Source organism: Macrotis lagotis, chromosome X (assembly GCF_037893015.1).
Source record: "Macrotis lagotis isolate mMagLag1 chromosome X, bilby.v1.9.chrom.fasta, whole genome shotgun sequence".
Taxonomy (NCBI): domain Eukaryota; kingdom Metazoa; phylum Chordata; class Mammalia; order Peramelemorphia; family Peramelidae; genus Macrotis; species Macrotis lagotis.
In genome coordinates this window covers 216639937-216667592 of record NC_133666.1, presented here as the reverse complement: position 1 = coordinate 216667592, position 27656 = coordinate 216639937, and the positions used below count along the sequence as shown (strand labels likewise).

General features: G+C 36.0%; 1 protein-coding gene across 7 annotated transcripts in view; it reads left to right on the top strand.

Moving 5' to 3' along the window:
- Positions 1-27656, top strand: part of LOC141496993 (calpastatin-like) — a 132894-nt gene that overhangs the window by 92623 nt on the left and 12615 nt on the right. For all 7 annotated transcript variants that reach the window (XM_074199577.1, XM_074199572.1, XM_074199573.1 and 4 more), the window contains 11 exons: positions 1067-1177; positions 4767-4850; positions 5807-5854; positions 7037-7132; positions 7525-7623; positions 14883-14981; positions 15808-15891; positions 18607-18654; positions 18817-18909; positions 24401-24496; positions 26887-26991. In XM_074199577.1, coding sequence (XP_074055678.1) covers positions 1067-1177; positions 4767-4850; positions 5807-5854; positions 7037-7132; positions 7525-7623; positions 14883-14981; positions 15808-15891; positions 18607-18654; positions 18817-18909; positions 24401-24496; positions 26887-26991 — 963 coding nt within the window. The remainder of the gene's footprint in view (positions 1-1066; positions 1178-4766; positions 4851-5806; positions 5855-7036; positions 7133-7524; positions 7624-14882; positions 14982-15807; positions 15892-18606; positions 18655-18816; positions 18910-24400; positions 24497-26886; positions 26992-27656) is intronic.

Here is a 27656-nt window from a genome sequence, read left to right as displayed (position 1 = left end):
CTCCACGAAATGGACTCCAGGTCCTTCATCATTTTAGTTGCATTCCTCTGGATATTCTCTGGTTTATTAATTTCCTTCTTAAACTGTGGTCCCTCAGAAATGAACAGAGTACTCCAGACTCCTGACCAAGGTAGACAATGAAATGATCACCATTTATTACTCAAATGCAATACTAAATAAAAATGCAGAGCAAGGAAAAATAGATCAACAATTTTAATTTTACATGATAGGTGACCAAAAAAGATAAAACAAGTTGACATAGGTATGATATGCATATAAAAAGCCAACCTGTATGTTTATGATTTAGATCTGGAAGATACTTAAGAATTTAAATTCAATTTCATTTTACATATAGGGGAAACTAAGGTACAGAGGAGCTAAGTAACTTTCCTAATTTTTGAGAATAATTTGTGTAGTAAAAATAATTAATATTTGATGAAATTATGAATCATATAATCTAGGTTAATTTTTTTATTTTTTGGAATTGGATTAGTACCTTACGAATTTGGGTATTTTATGGGGCTTTTGTTTGTTTTTTTATATTTTATGGTTTTGCAGATAATCCTTCATCTTTTTTTCATTTCTCATTTATGATAATTCTTTTTATTTTTCCTCTATTTATTACAATTTTACATGGTTCTTTTTTTATTATTTTGGCAATTTAATTTTCTGTCCTTTTTTCTGCCAAATCACATTGCTGACTCATATTTAGTAATTACAATCTACTAAGCTTTTTTCTCATCCACTGTTTGACTTAGTGTTCATTGAAGTACCATTCTTGATTCACCCCCATCCCACAAAAACTGTACTTTTAGGTTATTTCACAGAAAATAAGGGTCATTGATTTAGGACTGGGGAGGATCTCAGAGATTATCTTGTCTAACCCCTTCATTTTACATACAGATGAAGAAATTAAGATTCTAAGGGGTGACAAGTCTAACATGAGGTTACAGAATAACAAAATGTGGAAAGGTTCTTCTAATTACTAGCCCAATGTTTTTTGTCTTATGCTACAGTGATTTGTAATTAAATTAAAGGGTTTTTTTCCTTTTTATTCTCAAAATAGTTTAGTTCAAAGTCAGACTACAGTGCAGCCCTAGATGATCTTTGTGATACACTTGGCAGTCCAGAAATTGAGCCGGAGACAGAAATAAGTCCCTCCAAAGAAGTTGATGAGGTATCATGCATGTTGCCATTTGGCAATTTACATTGCTTTGCTTCTCTAAAGTCTTGTTTTAGTTTTTCTTTAACCAGGCGTTAAAAGTGAACTAGAAATATTATCCTTCATTTCCTAATTGGGAGAGTTCAATTAAAAGAAAAAAATAGAAATTTATTGCTACATGGTCAGTAATAAAAAGAATATCTATCAATCTAACCCTTAAATTTAAAAACAAGCATGAATTTGGTTCAGATAAATTTCAAGTGGACCCCAAGTAAATGTCCTAAAAGGAATTTTTAATGTGTTTTCCTTCGTTGCTATTTCACATTTGAGTCATCTTCATGAAATTTGTATTTGCAGCAGACTCTGAGTTCTCATTACTTTTTAACCTAACAATATGAGGAGCAATAGAGTGCTGGACCTTGAGTGAGGAAGACTAATCTTTATGATTTCAAATCCAGAGTGTCAGACACTTACCATGTGGTTCTGGTTAAGTCACTTAACCACTGATTGCCTCAGTTCTTCATCTTCAAGTGTTTGTGTGAAGAAAATCCTAAATAGGGTCACTAAGAGTTGGATAGGACTGAAATGACTGGATAACATAATCAACAATGAGGAGCAATAGAAGGTGATGGAGGGGAAAAGATGGGGGAATCTGGCATTTTAACTGTGGAGAGAAGTTGACAATTTTGCAGCCCATGCAATGGTACTATTCAGGTATATGCATGGGTCTTTGCTGCAAAACACTTCAATTTAGGTTCATTCTTACTTGATTCTTAAAACAACCTTAAAACATTTATCAGTGTTTACAGGCACTATGCAAAGCACTTTACAAATTTCATCTCATTTCATCCTCACAATAACCCTGGGAGAAAGTTGCTATTTTTATCCCTATTTACAGATGAAGAAACTGAGGCAAACAAGTTAAATGACCCTACTTGAACAGTTTTTTTTCTGATTCCGGGCCTGGTTCTTTATCCATTGCACCACTATAGTTAAAAGGAATGGTGAGTTTATATATAGCAGTCATTGAAAAAAATAAAAAAGAATTATCAAAACTGACAAATGAAATAGATAGGTTTGGAATCAGTGCTTAAATCTTGGCAGAGTCAAAACTCATAGCCAACTCTACTGATCCTAGGTCCAATATCTTTTCCACTTAACCATGTTGCCTCTTGTGGCAATTTGGCATTGTATTAACTGGAACTTCCATTTATCTATAATTTAATAACAATGTACACAATCCTGACCTTTAGTAGATTCTAAAGTTCAGAAAAGGTTAAATGGTCAAATTTGAGGCCACACAACTAGGAAGTATATGTCAGAAGGGTTTTCACCCAGGTCATCTTGCCTCAAAGTTCAGAACTCCATCCAAAATTCAGAACTCCATCTTTGCAAATCAATAATCTATGAGAGATTGTCTGTATGTGTGTGTTTCTGTGGTAACTCCTCATTTAGGGAATTTCATTAAGCAAAAAAGAGTATGTTAGAATTGAAGTGTACCACAGAGAGGCAACTATGTATAATGAAAATGGTGAGCCGTTAGATTGGAGCTCTAGTTCCAATTTTGACATAACTAGTTAGGAGACCTTGAATAAATTATTTAATCTATCTGGTCCTCTCTTTCCTCCTTTGCCAAATGAGGGCACTAAACTAATTGATCTTTAAGGCCCCTATTAATTCCAACATTTTACAGTTCTGTGCATTTCTATGTTTAAACCCAAGTTGGAAGGCTAATTATAGCCAAAATTTGGACTTCAAGCCAGATCTGATTCCCAGTTCAGTTGTTCTGTCCAGCACACTACATTTCCTTGTCACCATGATGAATACCAGGAATGTTCATCATAAAGTTCATTCAGTTTAATTAACAGGGAACAGTTGTCATGGGTGCCATATTGGGTAGTGAAAGGAAAGTTATATGACCCCCCAAACACCAAGAATCTAATTATCTTCCCAGAGTAGCAGAAGCACCCATTCCCATGATTTCTGTATTGTAATTATAAGCTTGACTAAACCAGGAAGTAGAGAGAGGGAAATAAAAATTCTAGTTGACTATCTCTCCTCCTTCAGTCTAAAATTCATCCCATCTTTACATGGCCTAGGTACAGTCAATAAACCTATTGTTCTCTATTCTAAAGGACATAATTTGATCTTTTGAGAAATGATAAGAAACATAAAATGATATTCAAATACTAATGTATCTTAAACAAGAATAGCTAGGTAAATAATAGCAGTGTGATATAATGGATTATAATTTGTCAGACTAGTAGAGCATAGGCTTGTAAATTAAAATCTGAATTCTAATCTCACCATTATCCAAATATTTTACATGTAAAATAAAGATAAGGCTATTAATTTTACTCCTGTTTCACAAGTGGTTATGTAGATTAAATGAGATAATAGAGAGGGAAGAAGTTTGAAAAGGTTAGCATGAGCTGTAGGATTTAGATTTGGAAGGGATCTTAGCAATCAACAGGTCATCTTTCAAAAGGGGGAAACTGAGATTCATAGAAAGTATTAAATAAATTTCTGTAGCATTTCAAGGTTTTCAAAAATGATAGCCTTGTCATATTCATAGTTAAGAAGAGGGAAATGAGGATTCAATAAGAGGTTAAGTTACTTTCCCATGGTAATGGATAGCCTTTGATAGGACCTTCAAGCCCACCTCATCAATACTCCCTGTTCCTGGAGCTCCTCCCTCCTTCTGGATTGGGAGTAAAGAACTCCCAGATCTTCCATTTAAGGAAGGTATACAGGATATTTGATCATTTCCTTCCTTTGTTCTTCATCATGTCCACATACTGGGTACTCTCTGCCATCTCCTTTTTTAGTTTCTTTTTATATAGCATTTCCCTTATGAGAAACAGCATAACTGGATTATAGAATAGGATTAATTAATATTACTATTCATTAATGGTAAAGTAAATCAGAATCAGATTGTAAAATATTTTTAATGTAGAATGATGCTAGCAGTGATTGAAAGTTATTGGAGGGGGGTGGCTAGGTGGCTCAGTGGATAGAGCACCAGCCCTAGAGTCAGGAGTATCTGAGTTCAAATCCAGCCTTGGACACTTAATAATTACCTAGCTGTGTGGCCTTGGACAAACCACTTAACCCCATTGCCTAGAAAAAAAAAACAAACTAAAAGAAAAAAGGAGATTACTGAGTGAGGGGAGTGATATATTTACCACAGATTTTAAGAAAATCTCTTTGGCAGCTGGGTGGAGAATACATGAGTAGAAAACCACTTGAGACAAGAGGAGATCAGTTAGAAGGCTATTGAGTCTGAGTGATGGAATAAGGAACTGAATGAAGGTAGTGGCTGTGTTAGTGAGAAAATAGGATGGAAGCAAGAAGAGTTAGAATTCTCCAAAAAATTCAATGCTCCTTTGCATAATTTAGGTGCATCTCAACTACTTACCTTGGCTCGGCATTGGATATTCTGAGTGAGAGGCTAGTTTCATGAGAGCTGCTACCACTCTGAAGGAACTTTTCTTTCTCCTTTTATGTATTAATATTGAAATAGTCATGGAATATATGTGACTTCTTTCAACTAATGTATGTTGAATTCCTCACTTTTTTAGGATTTTGTTTTCTCTTTTATCAGGCAAAATCCAGAGAAGAAAGACTTAAGAAGTGTGGGGAGCATGAGGATACTGTCCCAACTGACTACCAGTTAAAACCAGCAATGGTAATGTCACAGGGTACCATGCACAATTAGTCACACCCCAGTGCCACTGAGCATTTTGTCTCTTGGTGATTTCTTACATCTTGGCTGGCTTTCAGGGAATATTAACAACTAGTCCCTAAGGTAACATATCACTAAGCTTGCCAGTCTGATAGTATTATGGGCATTAATTACTGTACAAAATTTGTGAATAGCTCCTTTTCATTCTTTGAAAGATCAAGTTCATTGGGTCCTTACAGACCTATATGGTAAAAGATAGAATTGCTATCTTTAGTCTAGGAGAAATGGCAAATATCAATAGCTGATTTAAAAATTTCCCTTTGAAATAATATAAATCGACATTATCTATAAAATAAACATATTTGTTAAAGAATTTGCTTATGTTTTGGTTGAAGTTGGTACAGCCATTTTATGGTAGAGTAATTAAATCAAATTTGGTTTTATAAAACTAAAAAAAGTAAATAACCTTGGTCCTTTTTCCCTCATGCCTGAGGTCTCACATCTCAGATCTTTTGCAAATATCTGTGTAGTTTGTTAAATATTGAAGGCATTTATTATGCCTTTCCATTCTTCTCCAGACTAAAACACCCCTTTTTCCCTCAACCAATCCACATATGATGTAAAGATGATATCCTTCTCCACACTATTTGATCTATTCTTCATACCATCTAGTTTCTTGGTCACTCAATTGCTGCTTTAGGTGAATATCTGTATTGACTTTTTAAATAAAGTCACTGCTTAATTTTAAAAATTCGAAAAGGAGTGTGAAAATTCTCTACATATAGCTTTACTGATGTTATCTTTATGGCACCAGCTTATATGCAAACTGTATTTTATTGCAACCTATCATAAACTTCCTCTTTTTATAGCTTCCTGTAGCCACATGAATTGTCTCAAGAAAGCAAAAATGTCAGTAAGATAATATAACAAAATAAAAACATTTTCTATTTTATTTGCAGGATAAAGATGGGAAACCTCTATTACCAAAGCCTGAAGAAAAGTCCAAGGTTAGGAAATGAATATCCTCAAACTGATGCTTTTTACCTCTCCCAACAGAAATATTTGAGTATAACTTGAGAATTCCTGACACCCCAGGTATTTGTCTGTAAACATTGATGTCCACATGTCACATCAATATGTTATGAAGGCAACATTGGGCTAGGTATCCATGAGAACTTGATTATATCATTATCCCCAGCATTTTGTAACATTTTATGAGCTTTTTATATATCTAATCATAGGCAATATAGACTTGGTTTACCACATTTTACAACACTTTCATAGAGCTGTTCATATTTCTGTATATTCAGATCTGTAATTTTGTGGAAATAGCAGTCAATCAGCCAAATGATTAAGCCCTAACCTTGTGGCAGCTACCATTCAGGGTGTTGGGAAATAAAAGCCAAAATCAATAGATTTTCTTACCTGTTCATATCAAAATCCATAAGATTTTAAAGATATTATATAATCTATCAAGGGAAGGGGAAAGTGTGTATATATATATATATATATATATACATATATGTATATATGTATATATATATATATATATATATATATATATATATATATATTTTCCACGAAAATACCAATGAGTCAGGCAGGGTGGTAGAGCATCAGGAAAGGCCTAATATAAGAAATGACATATGAGCTGAGTTTTGAAGGGAGCTAGGAATCCTAATAGAATACATTCCGGGTATCAGGGAGAGCCTTTGTTTAGGTATGAAAAGGAAATGGGATATGAAGTGTTGTCTATGACTAAGTCGATTATATTGACTTATCTTCCTGAGTTCAAATCTGACTTCACTTACTACTAGCTGTGTGACCTTGGGCAAGTCAGCTAACCCTGTTTGCTTCAGTTTCTTAATCTGTAAAATGAACTGGAAAAGGAAATGACAAACCAAAACAGTATCTTTCCCAAGAAAAGCCCAAATGGGGTTATGAAGAGTTGCTTCACAACTGAAGCAACTGAATAACAACAAAATCTATGACAGGGCAACTTTCCTGAGTGCTATTAGATTCTATATTTGGTTTATGATGTTGTCTTGATTTAGACAACTTGGGTTTATAGACTACATTTGGATTACAATGTTCTGTCAGAAAAAGAAAACTAATTCTAGTAAAACTACTCCTATTCACTCAGCTAAATCAGGCACTATATATTACATAATTTTCTTCTTGCATTGCAGCCTATGAGTGAATCCAAACTTCTTGATGAATTGTCCAAAGATTTTGAGAGTTTTGAATCTCAAGGGGAAAAACCCAAACCAACCAATAAAACAAAAGTAAGTTGAAAATCTTTTAACTCTTTTAAGAGCTTCTGTCTTCCTTTTCATAGTGATGAGGCATGGGCTATTTAAGCTTGAAATGATTTGATAAAATTCTTTGCCTTATGCCATCCTTTGTCTACCTTTTTTTCAGTCTTGGCTTTTTCTCTGGATAGTTCTTCTTTTCCTTATCTGTCAGTGACATTCCTACAACTAAAATAATTCATTCAAAATTTTGTCCCATAGATAAAGTAAGTTGTGCTATGAATGGTGACCAGAAGAAGTTTAGGCATTTAATTTTCTTCTTGTTGTTTACAATGCTTGTAACAGATATTTTTAGTACACCCACGTGCTGTCTTGCTAACTAGATCTTTTCACCTTAGTTATAAACATATTTTTTCTTTCTTTAGAAATCTGAGGCTCCAACCCATGCTCCTGTGAAAGAAGATGTTTCAAAAACTTCTATGTGTGTTGTTCAGGGAGCCCCTCAAAAGCCTGCTCCAAAATCTGTGAGTAAATCTTTGAGTATTGCCCGATTTCTTGAGAGGCACTATGAATGTTGTTCACCTACACTGATAGCTGTACTCTCTAGCAAATAGCCCCAACTGTATTGTCTCATTCTGATGTCGTGTCTGAACTTCTCTCTGTTTCTGTCTCTGTGTCTGTCTCACTAGCCTCTCTATCTCTCTGTTTTTCTCTTTGGCACACACACACACACACACACACACACACACACACACTTTTGCCTCTAGGATCAAATAGAAAACCTTCTGTTTGACTTTTAAAGCCCTTTATATAATTGTCTTTAAAGTTTACTTTCACCCTATTCCTTGCCATGTACTCTGAGATTCAGTGACACAGGCCTCCTTCATCTTCCTATCATACCATGTTGCATCTGTCTGCTTCAAGTATTTCTCCATGCCTTTCTCCTTCCTCATCTCTGCCTCTTGTCCTTTTTCAAGTCTCAGCTCAAATCTCTCTTTCTGCAAGAAGCTTTTCCTGGTCTTCTTTAATTTTAGTGCCTTCTTTCTGTTAAGTCTCTCTAATTTATCTTTAACATATCTTGTTGGATTGTAGTTATTTGCATGCTATCTTCCCCATTAGACTTTAGTTTTTATATTTTTTTATATTCCATGCTTATCATAAAGAACAAACATTTAATGCTTGTTAGATTCATGCAAGTTTAATGGAAATCTTAGATACCCACAAGTCTGCTGCAAAAACGAGCCCTCAAATTTGAAGTTAAGAAAAACAGAGTTCAAAACCTAGTTCTATGGCTCTTTAGGATCCATTGAATCTTGAACAAGTGAATTAACCTTGCTGAAGGGGTTAGAATAGATTATAAGGGCCTTTCCAACTCTAATTCCTGTGAACCTATGATGATACTATTTGATTTTTGTTGTTTATCCTTCATTCTCAAAGACTGACATCAGGAAGGTGATGCTGTGACATGCAAGTGAAGAAGGGGAGGCAGTGCAGAGTCACTAGTGTCACTATCCCCTTCAGAATCATCTGAATCCAGTGGCAAAATATTTGCCCTATGAACACTTTTTAAAAATTGCATCTTTATTCTGGTGGCTTTGAAATAAATGCCCTATTAGTATTAATTCTACTCTTTGGCAGAAATTTCTTTGTATTTGTTCAATATAGTTTTATGCTGCTGAAGCTGACTCCAAAGTCTCTATACCACCAAGTCAGGGCTTGCTCTAATGAGATCTAAAAGTACTTCCCGGGGGTGGCTAGGTGGTGCAGTGGATAAAGCACCGGCCCTGGAGTCTGGAGTACCTGGGTTCAAATCTGGTCTCAGACACTTAATAATTACCTAGCTGTGTGGCCTTAGGCAAGCCACTTAACCCCATTTGCCTTGCAAAAACCTAAAAAAAAAAGTACTTCCCAGATTCTGCATCCTAGGACAATGGCCCAAGGTGGCAGCTATTAATGCTATAGCTAAAGATACCCATAGCAGAGAAGTCTGAGGGTATCAAGGAATATGGCCAATGAAAGAAGCAGGAATTAGGTAGGGCCAGAGGCTGAAAAGACAAGATGATAAGATCCCTACCCAAGGTATCTCTCACATCTGGGATCCTAGATGCATCATTTCAATTCAAAACAGAACCTGCTGTTTGGTGTTGAATGGGCCTAAGTTGACTGCTAAGGCTATGGGGGGAATGAAGTTCCCTCCTTGTAGCAGTGGTAATAGCAAAGCTTTAATCATAGTAGCAGAAAGAATAACTCCAATTTTTCCCCATCCCACCTAATACCAGGATACTTTGCTTGATTTCCTGAATCCTTTGCTAGGCCTTTTGCCAACATTGGCTAATACTTTTATCTCACAGGATTGTTATAAGGACAGCCAAAGTTCTATGTATATATGAAAAATATTATTATTACTATCATTTATTAATAATTATTAATTATGCCAATATAAAGGTAATATAAAGGATAACAATTCTTAGACCCTGAAAACCAGGAACAGGAAGATTCTTGCAAGTAATTCATTCTAAATATTTGGAAACCCAAGATGTCATACATAGGAGGCTATTAGTAAATATGCCTTGATTGATTGTTGACTGATTAATAATTAGGAAGTAAATGACAAGTTAATCATAAGATTTAGAGTTTAGTCTCATCTAGTTCAAGTTCATCATTTTGTGATTGAGGAAACTAAGACTCAGAGATTTTCAGGGATAATAATTTCCCCAAAGTCACATAGTGGCAGAGATCAAATTTGAACCTTGTTGTTCTGATCTCAATTCTAAATGTTATTTATGTTAATTTGCTCACTAGAGACAAGAGGTTGGAAATCAAGGGACAGAAAATGGGAAATACAGGAACATGAGGAAAAATAACTAGCTAAGGCCATACCTTTGTGAATATTATCCCTTTGCATTAAAAAAAAGGTAATAGAATATTTCAGAAGACAGGAGAACTAAGTTCTAACCCCATTACTGACTGTGTGAAGGAAACCCCCAGACCTAGAGAAAAGCACATCGAAAGATCTAGTTCTAGCTGGGCTTCCCAGCATGCTTAGGCACCTTCCCATTCTAAGCTTGAATGCTCCCTCTTGCTCCCACAATATCAAGAAGCCTCAAGCTGGTAATACCTTTAGGCAGTAATGTAGACTAGGCCAAAGTTGGGGGTCAGAAGAAGTATGGTATGAATAAATAAACATCAGTTGAATGTAAAAGTTGGCATATATTTGTAGTTTATAGTTCTAGGGCGTATTTATGATATTATCTGACATAGCAAAAAGGGTGTTGGATTTTTTACTTAAGGTCAAATCTTATCTCTGTTACTTGCTACCCATATGACCTTGAGGGACAACTAGGAGCAGTAGATAGAGCACCAGCCCTGGAATCAGGAGGATCCAAGTTCAAATGTGGCTTCAATCACTTAATACTTACTTAGTTGTGTGACCTTAGACAAGTAAAAATAAAAAAAATTAATAATAATCATGTGATCTTGGTCAAGTCATTTAATCACCTTGGGTAATTTTAGCAATGAATCTGTGCTTGCTATGATTGTGAAAGTTATCTAAAATTGTTTAATGGGGTAAGTAATTTGGGCAATCTCTATATGTCCTGTATAGTGACAAGTCACCAAATAACAATGAGATTTGCTCAGTTTCTCTTGTATCTAAGATCATCAAAAATTAATGTTTTCATATAAGCATTGTTATTATTATATCATATCTCTTTGGTAGGGGGAACCAGGGCATGAGGAGGCTAGTAACCACAGATAGATCGTTGGATCATAACTATAGACCTGGCCTAAGAGCTTAAACAGATCCTTCATTTTATAGAAAAGGAAACTGAGGACCAGAGAAACTTCATGATGCCTAGTAAACTATTATTAGTTATATGTTATTATATAACATATATTTATATATACATTAAATGTATATTATATATCTGAGTTAGCATTTGAACCTAGGCCTTCTTGATTCCAAAGCCAGTAATCTATCCACTATCCCAATCTGTTTCTTGTTTTTGAAATGGAAGGTGAAGATGTTTATTTTTTTTTTCTTGGAAAAGGGAAATGTCTCTATTTCGATGGTTTAGAAAATAGTCTTTTGATTTGGGGATTTTTTTTAGAATTAATATGGGGGGCAGGGCTTGAAGTTATGTTTTTTTTTCTTTCATATCTTCCTCTGCCTGGGGTAGAGAAATTATCTCACTATTTTTTATCCTCTGGAGTTTTTTCTAAAGGTTGGTTATAGCTTGACAAAGATAGGTCTTACGGCCTTTTGTGAATAGTTTGAAATTTTTTCCCGTAAAAGTCAAAGATTCATTTAAGGAAAAATAGTTTGTGAGCGCCAGGATTCCCAAGCAGCGGCTGCTGGAGTGAGGCCCGGTGTTAGTGGAGGGTCCGGCAGCACAGGACCAGCGAGGCCAGGGCAGCAGTGCAGGGCCAGCGAGGCCAGGCCAGCAGCGTACAGCGGGCGGGTCAGGACCAGCAGGGCCAGGCCAGGAGTGCAGGGCGGGCGGGGCAGGACCAGCAGGGCCAGGCCAGTGGCACAGGGCCAGCAGACCAACGCAGGGCCTGCCCCCATGCTCCCCCCAGAGCCTCCCAGAGAGCACCTGCGCTGCCGTGAGCTTGCGTTCAACCCTTTGAAGCCGATGGGTTGCATCACAGCTGTGACACTGGCTACTGGCCCGCCATGGTGGGGTTCCTAGTTTACAAAAAGTTTTTGATGGAAGAAAAACACTTCAGGTCCATGATCAACCTCACCATCCTAAAAGAAAAGCCTCAAGGTCGTTTGCACGTTGACATGGAAGACTTGGGAGCCAAAGTTGTGTATCGCCAAGGTCCGAGAGGTTCCCATTCTGCTACGGTGCCCACATGAAGCCCAATGAAGACACCGGTGACAATGTGGGACCGCTGATCATCAAGAGAAAAGAGTTGTATCAGTGGGCAGTGTAGACTGATCTGTCCTCTTTTGCTGATTGTTTTACAAGGAGTTCTGGTCTAAGCCAAGGCTTCCATTTCTGTTCCTTCTGCCTCCCTCCTTGGCCAAACACCATGGTGACACTCACTGTAAAGAACGCTCCTGTTCTCTGGGTTCTTTTTCTGTCTTGTAGAGGTTGTATTCATCAGTTGCTTCAAATTTTAAATATGACAGGATCTATATGCTGATATTAATATATTAAATTATTTTTGGATCACAGGTCTTTGGTAGTTGAAATATAATATGCTAAATGTACTTTCAAAGGCATGTTCACATTTTGTTACAAGATTTTGAACTAAAGTTGCTTCATTCTGTGAAAAAAAATTAGTTTCTGCTCCTATCTATTCAAAGGTCCTTCCAAAAAGAAGACAATTTGTTTCAAAGTAAGAAGGCTTGACCTGACTGAGAAGTTGGCTAATTTTTACTTAGCCCAAAAGAGATGAGGAAATAGGAAATTTTATGTAAAGGAAATTTCCATTTGGGATGTTTTCAGTTGTGAATTTTATTAATGTTTACACATAAAATTGCACTGTCATCAGGAATGGAGAGATATTGGAAGGGCTTTCAGGGTGATTTAGTTCATGTCCTTCCTTCATCACATATAAATACATTTATGTATTTGAGTGACAGAAAACAATCTTGAAAATGTTTATCCAAAAATCATTAGATGTAAAATCGTTGAAAAGGGTAAAAGTGGGTTCTCTCCACAACGCTTACATGGTCGTTTGTCAGGGAGGGCAGGTGGACAGTTGTTTTACAGTCATGTCTGATTCTATTTGACTGTCAGAGGATCTAGTCTTTTATAACATGCTCCCATGTTGGAAAGAGGGGTGAGAGCAGAGCACAGCATGCAAAAGGTCCTTGCCACTGGATTTGGGGGGCAAGCATCTGAAAGATACTCCTTTTGAATATCATTGTCACTCAGCGACACCCCCCCATTACAACCCTCCCTTGCACCTCATGCATAGTCAGGTCAAACAAGACAGTAAATTTGCTGGGTTTGACAATGGATGCCTCATTCTGTCCCGTATTCTGCCCCTGTTCTGCCAAGAGGGAGGAGATGTACTTCACATGGGGCCAATATTAAGGAAATTTATTTGAAGAGAAAAATGAGAATTAAATCCTATTCTTCTAAATTGAATGTTCTTTTTTCTTTCTTAATTTAAAATAGGTACAAACTTCAAACACTAAAAGGGTATGTTTTTGTGACCAAAAATAAGCATTTCTGATTCATGGAGAGGTAAAAAGAGAAAATAGCTATCAGTGGTAGAAGAGTTAAAATGGAGTCTTTACCAAAGTTTAACAGTGAAAAATTTGAGAATTTTCTGGATCAATGCATTTAAGGAAATAAGTAAAAGAAATACCAATACTATTAGTTTAAGGAATTTAATATCATATTTGAAATACAGGTGTTTTGAAGACAGAAGACTAGTTTCATATAGGCCCTGGTTGTTCAGAAAACATGCTAATTCCAAATGTGAGAACTTATTTGGATTGATCAATTCCATGATATAGGCAGGAAGTGACTCTTTTCCATTCTTCCTGGTAAAATTGATTCTTAGGAAGTGAAATATTTCTTTTGCAATTTTAAAGTATACTGGGTTGATGTTTACTAAGGGCCAGTGAATGGTTAGTTCACCACCTTGATTACCATGATGAAGACAATGTCCCTGTGCTGCCTCACCGAATCTATTTGTAATAATAGAAGTAGTACAGTACACCCTGCAATATTTTGTAGAATGGCTATCTTGATCCAGTTACCTTCAAACATAACCTACATAATCTGAGTCCAGATTCAAACTCCCGTCTTCCTCACTCCAAGGCCAGTATTCCATCCACTATGCCACCTAGCTGTGTAACCCTATGCAAGTCACTTAATCCTGATTGTCTCACATCTAGGATCACCTCCAGTTGTCCTGATTCATATCTCACTATTGGACCCAGATGGTTCTGAAGGAGGAAGTGAGGCTGGCGACCTAGCATAGTCGCCCTCACTTAAATCCAGTTCACTTGCTTGTCTTGGCATCACCTCCCTGATGTCATAGTCATCTTCAAACATGAAGGACAGACATTAGCCTACATAACATGGGATTCAGTAGAGCCTCCCATAACACTGTCCCCACGAGTTGAGGGTTTTTTTTATTCATTTTGTGTTTTTTCCCAAATGTGAGTGCATTCATTAGCAGCAGCAGTGGTCTTCATGAAAGGCTAAATACCATTCTTTAATAATAAACTTCATCTAAACAATCAGCTTTTCTTGAATTTAACCCCATATTAACATTACACCTAAAATGGGTATAGACTCATTCATTTCACTGGATTCACTGTGACTTTGGTCAGATAAACATTTTTACAGTTTTGCTAAGGAATAACTCTAGAATAGTTTTCAGTGTAACTGTTGAGCAGCAAGATGAGAGTTTTTTATCTGCCCTAGATCACAGGTCTTTGATAGTTGAAATATAATATGCTAAATGTATTTTCAAAGGCATGTTCACATTTTGTTATAAGATTTTGAACTAAAGTTGCTTCATTCTGTGAAAAAAAATTAGTTTCTGCTCCTGTTTATGGTGAAATTTTTACAGTGCCCAAACAGTTTTTAATGCATACCACAATTTGCCCAACTATAAATGTGAATATAGTGTCACTTAGGGAATCTCTAATGATTTCAACCTCTACTTTTGAAATGAATTTTTTTCCATTGCAGTCTTTTAGATTCTGTTATATTGTGCCCAAGGCGAACATTTATATTTTTGAACACTTTTGGATAAATACATCTTTAACACAGGGAAAAATCAAGTGTTTCTTACTTCTTTTCAAAAGGGAGAAGTGAAAGATGATGCTGTGGAAGCCTTAGCTGGCAGTTTGGCAAAGAGAGAAATAGATCCAGAAGAAAAGAAACCTGTAGTGGATAAAGTAAAGGTAATGAAGATTTAGGTCCATCTCCCTCCTACCTCTCCCCTCCAAAAAGAACCCTTTTATATCATTCCTAAAGGAATCTGTTTAAAATACTTACTTGCACTATTTGATGTTTAATTTGTGACTTACATCGGGTGAGCATTCATTCCCTCTTCCCTCCAACTGTCTAGACTGAAACTCATCAGTCTTTGCTATACTTGCACACTTTCCTTAAAAATGACCCCCAAAAGGCCCACCATGTTGATTTTATGAAAGATCTATATTTTAAGCAGATGGCACTCACTTATCTGATGATTCCAAGGAACCCTTTGAGTATTTGCATTTTAACAAGGAACTAAAGAGAAATGAAGTGGTAATTGCTAACTGTCTAGAGGACATGACCTTGTGGCCAGATAGTGGCAATGATCTGATATTGGTGCTTATTCACACATCTCTCTCCAAAGGATATAAAGGACTATGAGAGAAGCAAGAGGATATATGGGATTGAGAGCTAGGTTTGGAATCAGGAAGATCTCAATTCCCATCTCAAACATTTAAGAGTTTTATTACCCTGGGCTGGGTCAGTAATTGATCCCTGTGATCTTCAAATTCTTCATCTTTCAGTTGAGTGATGTGGATTCCATTGATCTCTGAGGCCCCTTTCAGTGCTAAATCTATGAACCTATGAGACTTCATAGACCTGGTCAGATATAGGTGATAACCTCAAGGTATTCTCATTATGCTAAATCTCAACTACATGGTACATGGAAACTGAAAACATATACATAGATAAAAAAATATCCATACACATAAGAGATATATGATGATAATGACAGAGGTCTTTCTTCAGGAAAAATCCAAAGAAGAAAAGCGGGAAAAAGTAGGTGAAAAAGAGGAAACAATCCCTCCTGAATACAGATCCAAAGAAATAAAGGTAAATAGATTGTTTTTACTCTAGATTTTATATGTAATTCATACTCCTAAGGTAGGCAGGGACGCTGACATAGATCCAAGAACATGAAAATATTGTTGTGCTGTCTCTCTATAGTCTAAAGAAGTCACTTTGACAAGTTAAAACTCAAACAAAAAAACAAAATGGCTAAATTAAATGGCTTTGAACTTCTACAAATATTTATTAAGCAGTTTTTCCCTGCCCTTATGGACCTGACTATTTCATAGATAGATCTATTAATTATAATACACAAGTTATTATAATATGAAACAATCTGTAAATATCTTGTTTTATGTGCCTTAAAATTTTTTTTAACTACTTGAGATTATTTTTAACAGTTGATTTGGCTTTCCTGACCCTCTTAACTAAAAAATGATCTCCCCTCCCAGATTTCCAGAAATTCCTGTAGCAATTATTATCTGTACTACTTATTTAATAATTAATGACATGTTTACTAGTTTCTGACATATATTATTGTTGTCTTCAACTTCTGTCCAGCTCTTGTAATGTCATTTAACTTTCCAGTGTTTTATCTTATCTGATACATATAAGTGTTAAAAAGTGTGTGTTGACTTGTCTCCATTCAGAATGCAAACACTTTGAGGGCAGAGATCTTATCATATTTCATATTGGAAAGCAGCTAAATGAATGATGGTGATTTATAGAGCAAGCTAAGATTTGGAAAGTGCTTTATATCAGAAGTGTGCCAGTAAATATTTAACAACCAGTTCTACCAGAACTACACTCAGTATTTACTTTTGCATTTAATCTGCATTAATATCTTCACATCACTTTTGAAACAATCACAACACAATAAAATAAGCATAGATTTGTAACCTGTCTTTGTGGAATTTTGAGATGTAAATGCTCACACTGAAAATTTACAATCAGTTCCAGTTAGAGTTGTCTCTAACCTTGCATATAATTTATCATTTCACTTAACTGAAAAATTTAGAAATCTTTCTTAAAAGAGCCTGAAATGCTTTGCCTATTTTGTCCTTTTAGATACTGACTTACACTTGCTAAAATAATTGTGTGCTTTTCCATAGTTTATGAAAATATTTAAATGCTTTTCAAATTTGATTTTAACACTCTAACTGAAGTTATGTTATCCTATCTGGTAACTTTGCTTGGACTTCAATATTGGAATAAAATGGAATACTCACAGGCCATTTAACAAGTAACAAATTAACGTAACAGTTAACAAAAGTGGATTTTCTTAGTAGGGGACAAGGAAATAGCCAGAGAGAGAGAGATATGAGAGAAACTGAGACTGAGAGACAGAGAGAGAGAGAGAGAGAGAGAGAGAGAGAGAGAGAAACAGAAACAGATAGAGGCAGAGGCAGAAAAAGACCTAAAGTCAGAGAGACAGGGACAGAGACAGACAGACAGAGAGAAACTGACAGACAGACTCGTGTGTGTGTGTGTGTGTGTGTGTGTGTGTGTGTGTGTGCACATTATGAATATTGAGTTCATTCAGTTGAGCCTCTGAGACGTCCAGCATACGTCTCCAGCTAAGCACTAAAGAAGGGTTCACAGTCAGTTATAGTGATTCAGTGGAGTGGCTTGTCAGAGTCAGGAGGACCTGAGTTCAAATTTGACCTCAGAACTTGATATTTACTAGTTGTGTGACCCTGGGCAAGTCACCTAACTCTCTCACCAAAAAAAAAAAAGGATTGAACAATCTTTTGCCCTCATATACTCAGGTTGTCAGGGAATGATGCCAGTAATTGTTTTTTCTTCATCTTAGCTGATCAAATCCCAGAGTAGTTCTATTGCCCTGAAGTCAATTTAACCTGCCTTCTTGAGTTGCCATTCTGGAGCTGGGGTATGCAGTGGCCCAGTATAAGTCTCCAATGCCTTTTAAGCAAAAATTAAAGTGAGACTAAGAATTTAGGTTAGTAGAGAAGAGAGTTTTGTAAACTGACTCCTTCCCACTGCATTCCCATGTCCCATGATTATTATTTTCCTTTTAAAGGAAATATTTTTTAAACTTTAATGCTCTCTCTCTCTCTCTCCTCTCTCTCTCTCTCTCTGATACACACACACACACACACACACACACACACACACACACACACACACAACAATCACCCTCAATAAATCCAGTGGCTCCCTATTCCTTCCAAGATCCAATACAAAAATATTCTGTTTGACATTCAAAGCCCCTCATATTTAGACCCTCCTACCTCTTCTTATTTCTTACATCTTATTTCTTGTTAAGTACAATTTGACCTCCTGGCTATTCCACTAAACTACTCCCATCTCTTAGTTCCTGTTATTTTCTCTAGCCCCATCCTTGGAATTATCTCCTTTCTCAACTCCTCCTATTGACTTCCCTATAAATCCTAACTAAAATCCCCTCTCCTAGAGGAAGCCTTTCCCAACTCTTCTTAATCCTGGCACTTTCCCTCTCTTGATTATTTCCTGTTTATCTGTATATTTTAGACTATATTTGCCTATTGCCTTCTTTATTAGATCATAAGTTTCTTGAGGTTACCGACTGTCTTTTGCCTTTTTTCCTTTTTTTTTTTGGTAGTCCAGCTTTTAGCATAGTGCTTGCCACTTAAATATTTATTGACCAAACTGACTTTCTAAGGAGCACTCATATCAATACGGAATTACTGGAATGCTTGTGAAATTTCATGCTAGTGATAAAATTCAAAAGTGACACTCTTCGATGTGTTTTTTTAAAAGGATGAAGATAGAAAACTGCTTGACAAAAAACAAAGTGAAAAAGTGACAGTAAGTAAACTGATCTGCCTGGATCAGGACAGATTAAGCCTGGTGGGGGGAGGATTTAGCTCAACTTTTTTCCCCATACTTTGATTTGCATGTAAATTACTCACTTGGAAGTTCATTACAATGACCTGTGACCTCTGTGGATTCATTTCCTGATTTCTGCAGCCTATGAGTGATGATGACATCATAGTTGCTTTGTCGGAGGGCTTTTCAAGTTCCGCAGCTCCTGTTACCCATGCAGCAATATCTGTAACCCAAGTGAGTTCTTCAACTTTTTTTTTTACCTCTTAACTTTTAGTGGAGAGGTTTGAGGACTTGAACTTGATTTTCAAACTGTACTTCTTGAAACATCTTGAATAATCTTAGACTCTGCCAAGAAAGGAGGAAAAAAATAAAATTTTCCACTTAAAAAATGTATACTGAAAAATATCGGCCCAGTCTCATTGATGGTCATTTATTCTAAAGAAGTCCTTAACTTGGTTTAAAAAAATATTTTGATAACTATATTTTAGTATAATTGATTTCCTTAGATATTTTATGAATTTATGACATTTTGAGATGTTTCAAAAGTTTCACCAGCTTGCCTGCCAGAGGGGTCCAACACACACAAAATTTAAGAAATTCTACTCTAAATGTTGACATAAATATGAATCCTTTGTCACTGAGGATGTTGAGATTATTGGGAGAAGTTTACATTTGCATTTTACCAAAGATCATCCCCAAAGAACAAATTTACCAATTAATATTCCTATGATTGTGAGTGGCTGAGTAGTTTGACGGTACTGCACCATCAATCAGCCCTTGGTAATGTGACATATAAACAATCATATTCCTTTAGAAGGAGCTTGGCAAAGATAAGAGTTACCATCTGCAGAGAAATAACTGTTGACTGAGTGATGATTGTTCCATGTTTAGATGAAGTCTTCATTAAAACTAGATAAGACAAGTGTGGGTAGGGTAACATAACTGTTGTTAATATCGTCATGTGTCTTTCTAACTCTCAGGAATAATTAAGCAGGGAGAAATTCTCAGTCTCCTAAATAAAGTGAACTCAACAAATATCATAATCATCTTATTCTATTACCTTCTTCTAATGCCAATCAATTAAAGAATGGGAAAATATCAGAGATATAGCCTATAGTTCATATTTAGAATACTCCTTTATGTATGGCAAGGTCTGAATTTTCTTGGAATTATCCATTATCCATTGTCCACAAATTAACATGTGTTAGTTATTAAATAATCTCTGGGAAAATTTCTAGGAAATTTGCTAAGCAGTAGGCATACAAAAATGAAGATACTATTATAAAAGAGCTTATATGATACTATTATAAAAGAATTTATATACTGTCAGGTAGCATACACATATACATATAGGCATACATACAGACATATAAAAGTATATGCAAAAAAAACAAGGTAGGTTGGGAATGTGGGAAGAGATCATTGCCTTCTAGGAGGATCAAGAAAGTCTTCTTTGAGGGGTAGTTAGGTAACCTAGTGGACAGAGCACCAGTTCTGGAGTTAGAAGGACCTTAGTTCAAATCCAACCCAGACACTTAATAACCACCTAGGTGTGTGACCTTGGGCAAATCACTTAGCCCCATTGCCTTGCAAAAAAAAAAAAAAAGACCTCTTTGAAGGAACTAGACTTATTAGCTTCAGGGGTGAGGAGGGAGCACATTCCAGGCATGTTGGGGGGGGTGGTCAGTGGTGCTGGAGCTCACAGACTGGTCAACGTCATGCACTCAGGAGATGCAATGTGATGGGAAGAATAGCTGGAAAGGCCCTTCTGGCTAGACTGGGGGTGAATGAGCCTGGAAAGGTCGATTGGAGGCGATCTGTAAAGGGTTTTCAAGGCCCACCAGAAAAGCTTGTACAGTGAACAGCCACTGAAATTTATTGAAGTGTAGAGTGACATGGCTAGGTGGCACTTCAGGAATGTTATTTTGGCAGCCTTTTGGAGAGTGGACCAGAAGCATGGAGACCATGCAGAAAGCTATTGGACTGTGAGAGAAAATAATAATTGTGAGAAATGTTATGAAGTCCATAGAAACATCAACTCTTGGTAACTCATTGAATATAGTCAACAACATGATAGTCACCCTATGACAAGATGGAGGATTGAGGAAAGAGTCCCCTGGAACCATCCTAACAATTTGGGAGCTACCTCAGAACTGTGCCAAAGCAGGGCCATCTGTCTGACACCAACTTACCTCCCAGCAGCAGGCCTGGTGAGACTCCTGGGCCAGCTGGCAGTCTACCGCAGAGCACCCCAGAGCTGCCAGGGAAGCCTTACTGCTAATCAGCAGAGACCCCATCCCTGGGTAGGCCAGTAGCAAGATCCTGACCCAGGACCAGCCTTCAAGAGGCCCTGTTGCCATAGCAACCCCACAGCAAAGTTCTGCCCCTGAAGCAGGCTGGCAGCAGCCCCCACAACAAGGGGAGTTCAACAAGGAACCCCCCAATCCCCAGTAGGAAAAGACTCCCCCTGCAGTACAAACCAGCAGGTAGGCCCTGAGGCCTAGGGAAAGCCGACATAAAGACCCTGTAGGAACCAAGTCCAGGTCTCACAAAAAAATACCAAGGCACAGAATAAACAGAAAAAAAAAAAAAAATGAGCAAAAAGCAAAAAAACAAAAACAAAAACAGAACTTGACTATAGAAAGTTACTATGGAGTCAGAGAGGACCAAGGCACAAACTTAGAAGAGACAATGGTGTCAGAATGGTTACTTGTAAAGCCTTCAAGAAAAATGTAATGTGGTCTCAAGCTCAAAGCTCCTAGGAAGAACTTTAAAGGATTCTAAAAAGCAAATTAGAGGAGTAGAAGAAAAATTGGGGAAAGAATTGAGAGTAATTGAAAGAGAATCATGAAAAAATAGTATGGAAAAAACAATATGAAAATTCACCAAAGAAAATAACTCCTTAAAAAATAAAATTAGCCAAATGGCAGAGGAGGCCCAAAAGCTCACTGAAGAAAATAATTCCCCCACAATTAGAATTGGACAAGTGTAAGCTAAAGACTCCATGAAAAACATCAAGATATGATAAAACAAAATCCTAAAGAAATGAAAAAATAGAGGAAAATGTGAAATTTCTCATTAAAACAAACTGATCTAGAAAATAAATCCAAGATTTAAGAATTATTGTACTCCCTGAAAGCCATGATCAAAAAGGAAAAAAATAAAAACCTACACATCATCTTTCAAGAAATTATCAAGGAAAATTGTCCTAATAGCCTACAACTACAAGGCAAACTAGAAATTGAAAAAATTCACTGATCACCACTTAAGATTCCAAAATGAAAACTCCCAGGCACATCATAGCCAAATTGCAGAGTCAAGGAGAAAGAATTGCATACAGTCAAAAAATATCAGTTCAAATATCATGGAACTACAATCAGGCTTACACAGGATTTGGCACCTTCCACATTAAAGAACCACAGGAAAGAAATCAGGAAGCAAAGAATCACATATCCAGTAAAATTGAATATAATTCTTTTTTGGGGGGGGGGGAGGAGAATGGATATTTAACAAAATAGAGAATTTTTAAGCATTCCTAATTAAAAGACCACAACTGAATAATAAAAAAAATTGATATTCAACTACAAGACAAAAGAGGAAACAAAAATGTAAAAAGAAACAAAATAAAGCATGAGACTCAATAAGGTTAAGTTGTTTATATTCCTCCATAGCAAGAGAATATTCAAAACTCTTAAGAACTTTATTACTTCAAGGGCAATTAGAGGAAGAGGTCAGGATGTTTGGATATAAGATGACTTTGATGGGACGATCCCAAAAAACAAAACAAAGATGTAAGAAGGAAGAGTGGGAGAAGAAAGAAGGGAAAGATAAAATGAGGATGAATTAGCTCATAAAAAAAGACATGAAAGAGCTATTAAAAATGGGCTTGAATCTTATTCTTATCAGAATTGGCTCAGAGAGGGTACACACTTAGTTGGATACTGAAATCTATCTTACCCTACTAGAAAGTAAATAGGTAGGGGGGAAAGAGAAGGAAGGGGGTTGGAGAAGAGACTGACAGAAGGGAGGACAGATTAGGGGAGACAGTGATCAGGCATGTGAGAGAGAGACAGAGAGAGAGAGAAGGAAAAACAAGGGAAAAATAAAATGGAGGGAAATACACAATTATCAAAACTATAAATGTGAATGGAATGAACTCACCCATAAAAACTGAAATAGAATGAATTAAAAACCAGAATCGTACAATATGTTACTTATAAGAAACACATATGAATCAGAGACGCATACTCAGAGTTAGGGTAAGGGGTTAGAACAGAATCTATTGTGCTTTAGCTAAAAGCAAAGAAACATAAGATCAAAATGGGTACATGATTTAGATATAAAGGAGAGGAGAGGAGAGCATGGTAAAGTTTACCTGTCAGATCTATGGATAAGGGAAAAATTAGGATCAAACAATATATAGAGAATATTGTAAAATGTAAAATAGAGAATTTTGATTACATAAAATTAAAATTTTTTTGCACAAACAAAACCAACTCAACCAAAATTAAAAAGAGAGCAGAAAACTGAGAGGTGGGAAATTTTTCAACAAGTATTTCTGATTAAGATCTTATTTTGAAAATATATAGATAACTGAGTCAAATTTATAAAAATTATAAAAATTTATAAAAATTCTCGATTGATAAATGGTCAAAGGATATGAACAGTTTTAAGATGAAGAAATCAAAAATTATCTATACTCATATGAAAAATGCTTTATATCACTTGATTAGAGAAATGCAAATCAAAACAATTTTGAGATACTTCCTCATATCTATCAGATTTACTAATATGACAAAAAAAGAAAATTATAATTGTTGGAGGGTATATGGGAAAACTGGGAAAGGTACTGTTGTTGGAATTAAGAACTGATCCAACTGTTCTGCAGTTGCAACTATGTTGAAAGGGCTAAAAAAATGCATATCCTTTGATTCAGTAATACATTGCTAGGTCTGTGTCCCAAAAAAAGATTTTTTAACAAAGGGAAAAGAATCTATCTGAACAAAGATAATTATAGCAGTTCTTTTTGTAGTGGCTAATAACTGAAAATTGGAAGGGATGCTTATCAATTAGGGAATGGCCGAATAAACTGTGGTATATGATTGTGAAAGACTTATATGAGCTTATGCTAAGTAAAGTGAGCAAAACCAAGAGAACATTGTATACAATAACAGCAATATTGTATGATGAAGAATTATGAATAACTTAGCTATTCTCTGCAATATAATGATCCACGACAATCCTAATGGACTTAGGATGAAATTTATGATGAAAGCTATTTATCTCCATAGAAAGAACTGGTGTCATCTGAATACAGACTAAAGTATATTATTTTTAACTTTCTTTTGTTGTTGTTGTTGGTTAAATCTTCCAAATATTCTGAAACAAAATGAATACTATAGTAATCTTTTACATGGTTGCACAGGTATAACCTTATTAGATTGCTTACCATCTCAGAGAAGGGTGAGGGAGGGAGGAAGGGAGGGAGGGAGAGAGAGAGAGAGAGAGAGAGAGAGAGAGAGAGAGAGAGAGAGAGAGAGAGAGAGAGAGAGAGAGAGAGAGAATTTGGGATTCAGCACTTTTAAAAATGTTTAAAATGGTTTAAACATGTAATTGGGATGAATTGAAATATTTTATAAACATTTTAGACAAAAAGAAAAGTTTTCTCTATCACTTTTTTAATATTCTGTAACCAAGTTCCTTTTAACTCTGTTTGACCTTTTAGAAATCCAAAGACGAGAAACAATTTACTGAGACAGCTGCGATGGAGCAGCCCACACCAGCTCCTACAACAGGCTCTGAAATTCCTCCTCAAACCTCAGTAAGTATTAAATGTATTGATTTGTTTTCTCAACAAAAAAATCTTTCCCAAGGAGGGTAACAAGAAGCCTACCAGTTAATGTGTTTAAAAGATGTGTTTAATATATTTAAAAAGACCTACCAATTATGGATTGCTAAGGTTGTTCACTTATTAAGATGGCAGAGAGCACTTGTTGAATTGAAATTCTAGAGGTACTATTGTAGGGGCAGCTAGGTGATGCAGTGGATAGAGCACTGGCCCCAGAGTCAGGAGGACCTAGGTTTAAATCCGGTCTCAAACATTTAATAATTACCTGTCACTGAACCCCACTGCCTTGCAAAAAGGGAAAAAAAGATTCTATTGTAATAGAATCCAAGAAGTAATGCCCTATAGAATCTCTCCCCTCCTCTCCTTTTCCTGGAATTTGTGAAAAAGTGATGCCAGCTATATTTCTTTTCTTTTTGATGTTGCATCAAAGCTTGGGTTACAATTCTGTATTTGAGGGTTCCAAATTCATATGATCTGAGGTTTAAAGCTGGAAGGGCATTTAAAGGCCATAGAGTCAACCCTCTCATTTTAAAGGTCTTGTTCAAAGAATAGTATACAGCAATCTCTGCCAAAAGATTGCACTTTGGAGTATCCATGAGAATCTAACCTGACATTTCTCACGGGCTCAGTGTAACAACATTTGCCATTTTTACTTTCACGTCATTTTTTAGATACTTTACCCTCACAAAGTCATTTTCTAGAAACTTTACCTTCACAAAAGTTGAGGACTGATTGTACAATTCAAAGGGATAGAAGACAGTTCCTATTCTCAAGAGTTTCATCTTCTATTGGGGGAAATAATATGCACCTTATACAGATACAATTGTGCCCTTTAAACTCAGACCTCAAAATGTGATCAGAAATTGCAAATGCAATACCACTATCAGCTCAACATAATGTTCCTCCTATGTAGATGACTCTTAAATCTATATATCCAGGCTTTGTTTCCCTTCAGAATCCTGCATCAACCACTTCCTTGACACCTTTACTGTAGATGTGCCATGGATAGCTCAAATTCCAGAAGTTCAAAAGAGGTGTCAATCTCTAAATCTGCCCTTCATCCAGACTTTCCTATCTCTACTTTATGTATCACCATCTTCCCAGGATCACAACAATGGCTTCATCCTAGAAGTCTTTGACTCTCCTTCCTCCCTCTTCTTTCAACTCCAATCAATTGCCAGGTCTTACCAATTAGACTGCCACAAAAACCTCATTGGTCTCCTCTCAATCAGTGCAGCCATTACTTTGTTCAGGCCTTCGTCATTCTCACTGAGACTATTACAATAGTCTTCTACTTAATCTCTCCTTCTTCATCTTTCTCTTTTCTGTTATATTGCTGCACATGACTTCTAAAATCTTCCCAAAGCACAGTCACTCAACTATTAATAAAATTTTAGTGACCCCCGCAACTGCCTCTAGGATAAAATATATTATTTTATTTTTCCCAATTTCATATAAAAATACATTTTAGCATTCATTTTTTAAATATTTGAATCCAAAATTCTCTCCCTCCCTCCCTAATATGGCAAGCAATTTGATACAGATTATATAGCAATCATGCAAAACAAAATTCCAATTTTTTATTTGTCCTAGAATGTAGGTTCCCTGGGGGTAGAATGTTTGTTTTGTTCATTTTCCCAGCACTTAGCACACTACCTTGTGAATATGTAATAAATATCAGATTGAATTTTGATGAAAAAGTTCTGAAGTACTGAAGTCTTCATATCCACCTTTATAAGTGTATTTTTAAATATTCAATAAAATGATCACAGTTTGCCCAGCTAGATATTCTTATTTAGGGTTGTGATGTCACACTATCCCAGTATGATAGGAACATTTTTGAAAGGAAGATATTATTATTAGAAGCCCTCCCCAAGGGAAGTCCCAAGAGTACTACTGCTGCTACCCATTGGAAACACATCATGTTTTACATCTACCCATGTTCCCTATTATTGTGCTCCACTATAGCCAAGTGTCTGGATGGGTTAAGAAAAGGAGGAGATAAATAAGCATTTATGAAGTGCTTGCTGTACACTAGGCACTCTGCTGAGCACTTTACAAATAATATCTGATTTGATCATTACTATAACCCTGGAGGTAGATGCTATTATTACAATACTGAGAAAAAATAGAGTTAAATGATTTGCTCAGGGTAGCACAACTAGTAAGTTTTTGAAGCAGGAATTTAATTCAGATTTTATTGACTTCAGATCAGCACTCTATCCACTGATTCATCTAGCTGTTTACTCTGAAGATAAGTAGATTTGCTTTTGGGAAAAAGTCTAGCATCTATGTGTTTGACTATTTATCTATGATATAGCTATAGTTAACATGGAGTTTTTGTTTTTATTTTTACTCTTCAGCAAAAAGATGAGGGATCTGATGAGGCATATGATGAACTCTCTAAATCCCTTGGAGAAAGAAAACCAGACCCACAAGAGAACAAGCCAGGGAAGGATAAAGTAAAGGTAAGAGAATAAAATAAAAAAAGATACTTTTAAGTTCATTTAACAGCTATCCCTTCAAGAAAAAAAGGACAAAGAGTTTCTTAAATACACTGAGTATAACGTTACTTATACCATCTAGAAATTCTTTTCCATATAAGAAATAAAATACTATAATTTTATCTTCCAATCTGTAAATATGAATCAATTCCCAAATGCTATCAGATTCCAATCCCTTTAAAGTAGCTTCTATTTATAGTGTGGACAAATCAACATGTCCTCTAATTATACTTTTCCCACATAGGTCATTATTCATTTTACCTGCTAATAGTGCCTGCTATATTATACTGTAGAATTTTTTTAATTTTAATTAAGTCCAGTGAGCATATTATTATTAAAGAGATAAATGGTTGGTGAACAGCTACAAAAACAAGCAGTAATTAGACAATAACATAGTCATATGGATACAGAGCAGGCTGATGACCAACCCAAAGAGGATTTGTTTGATGTCAATGGGGTAGGAGCCACATCCAGTGGAGAGTACTGGGTGCCTAAATTTGATTGGCCCTATACTGTTTAACAAATTTATCAATGGTTAGCTAAAAGTATCAATATAAATATCAATAAAAATATCAATTTTCACATGACTCTAAGCTGAGTAAGATAGCTAACATTAAATGAGATATTTG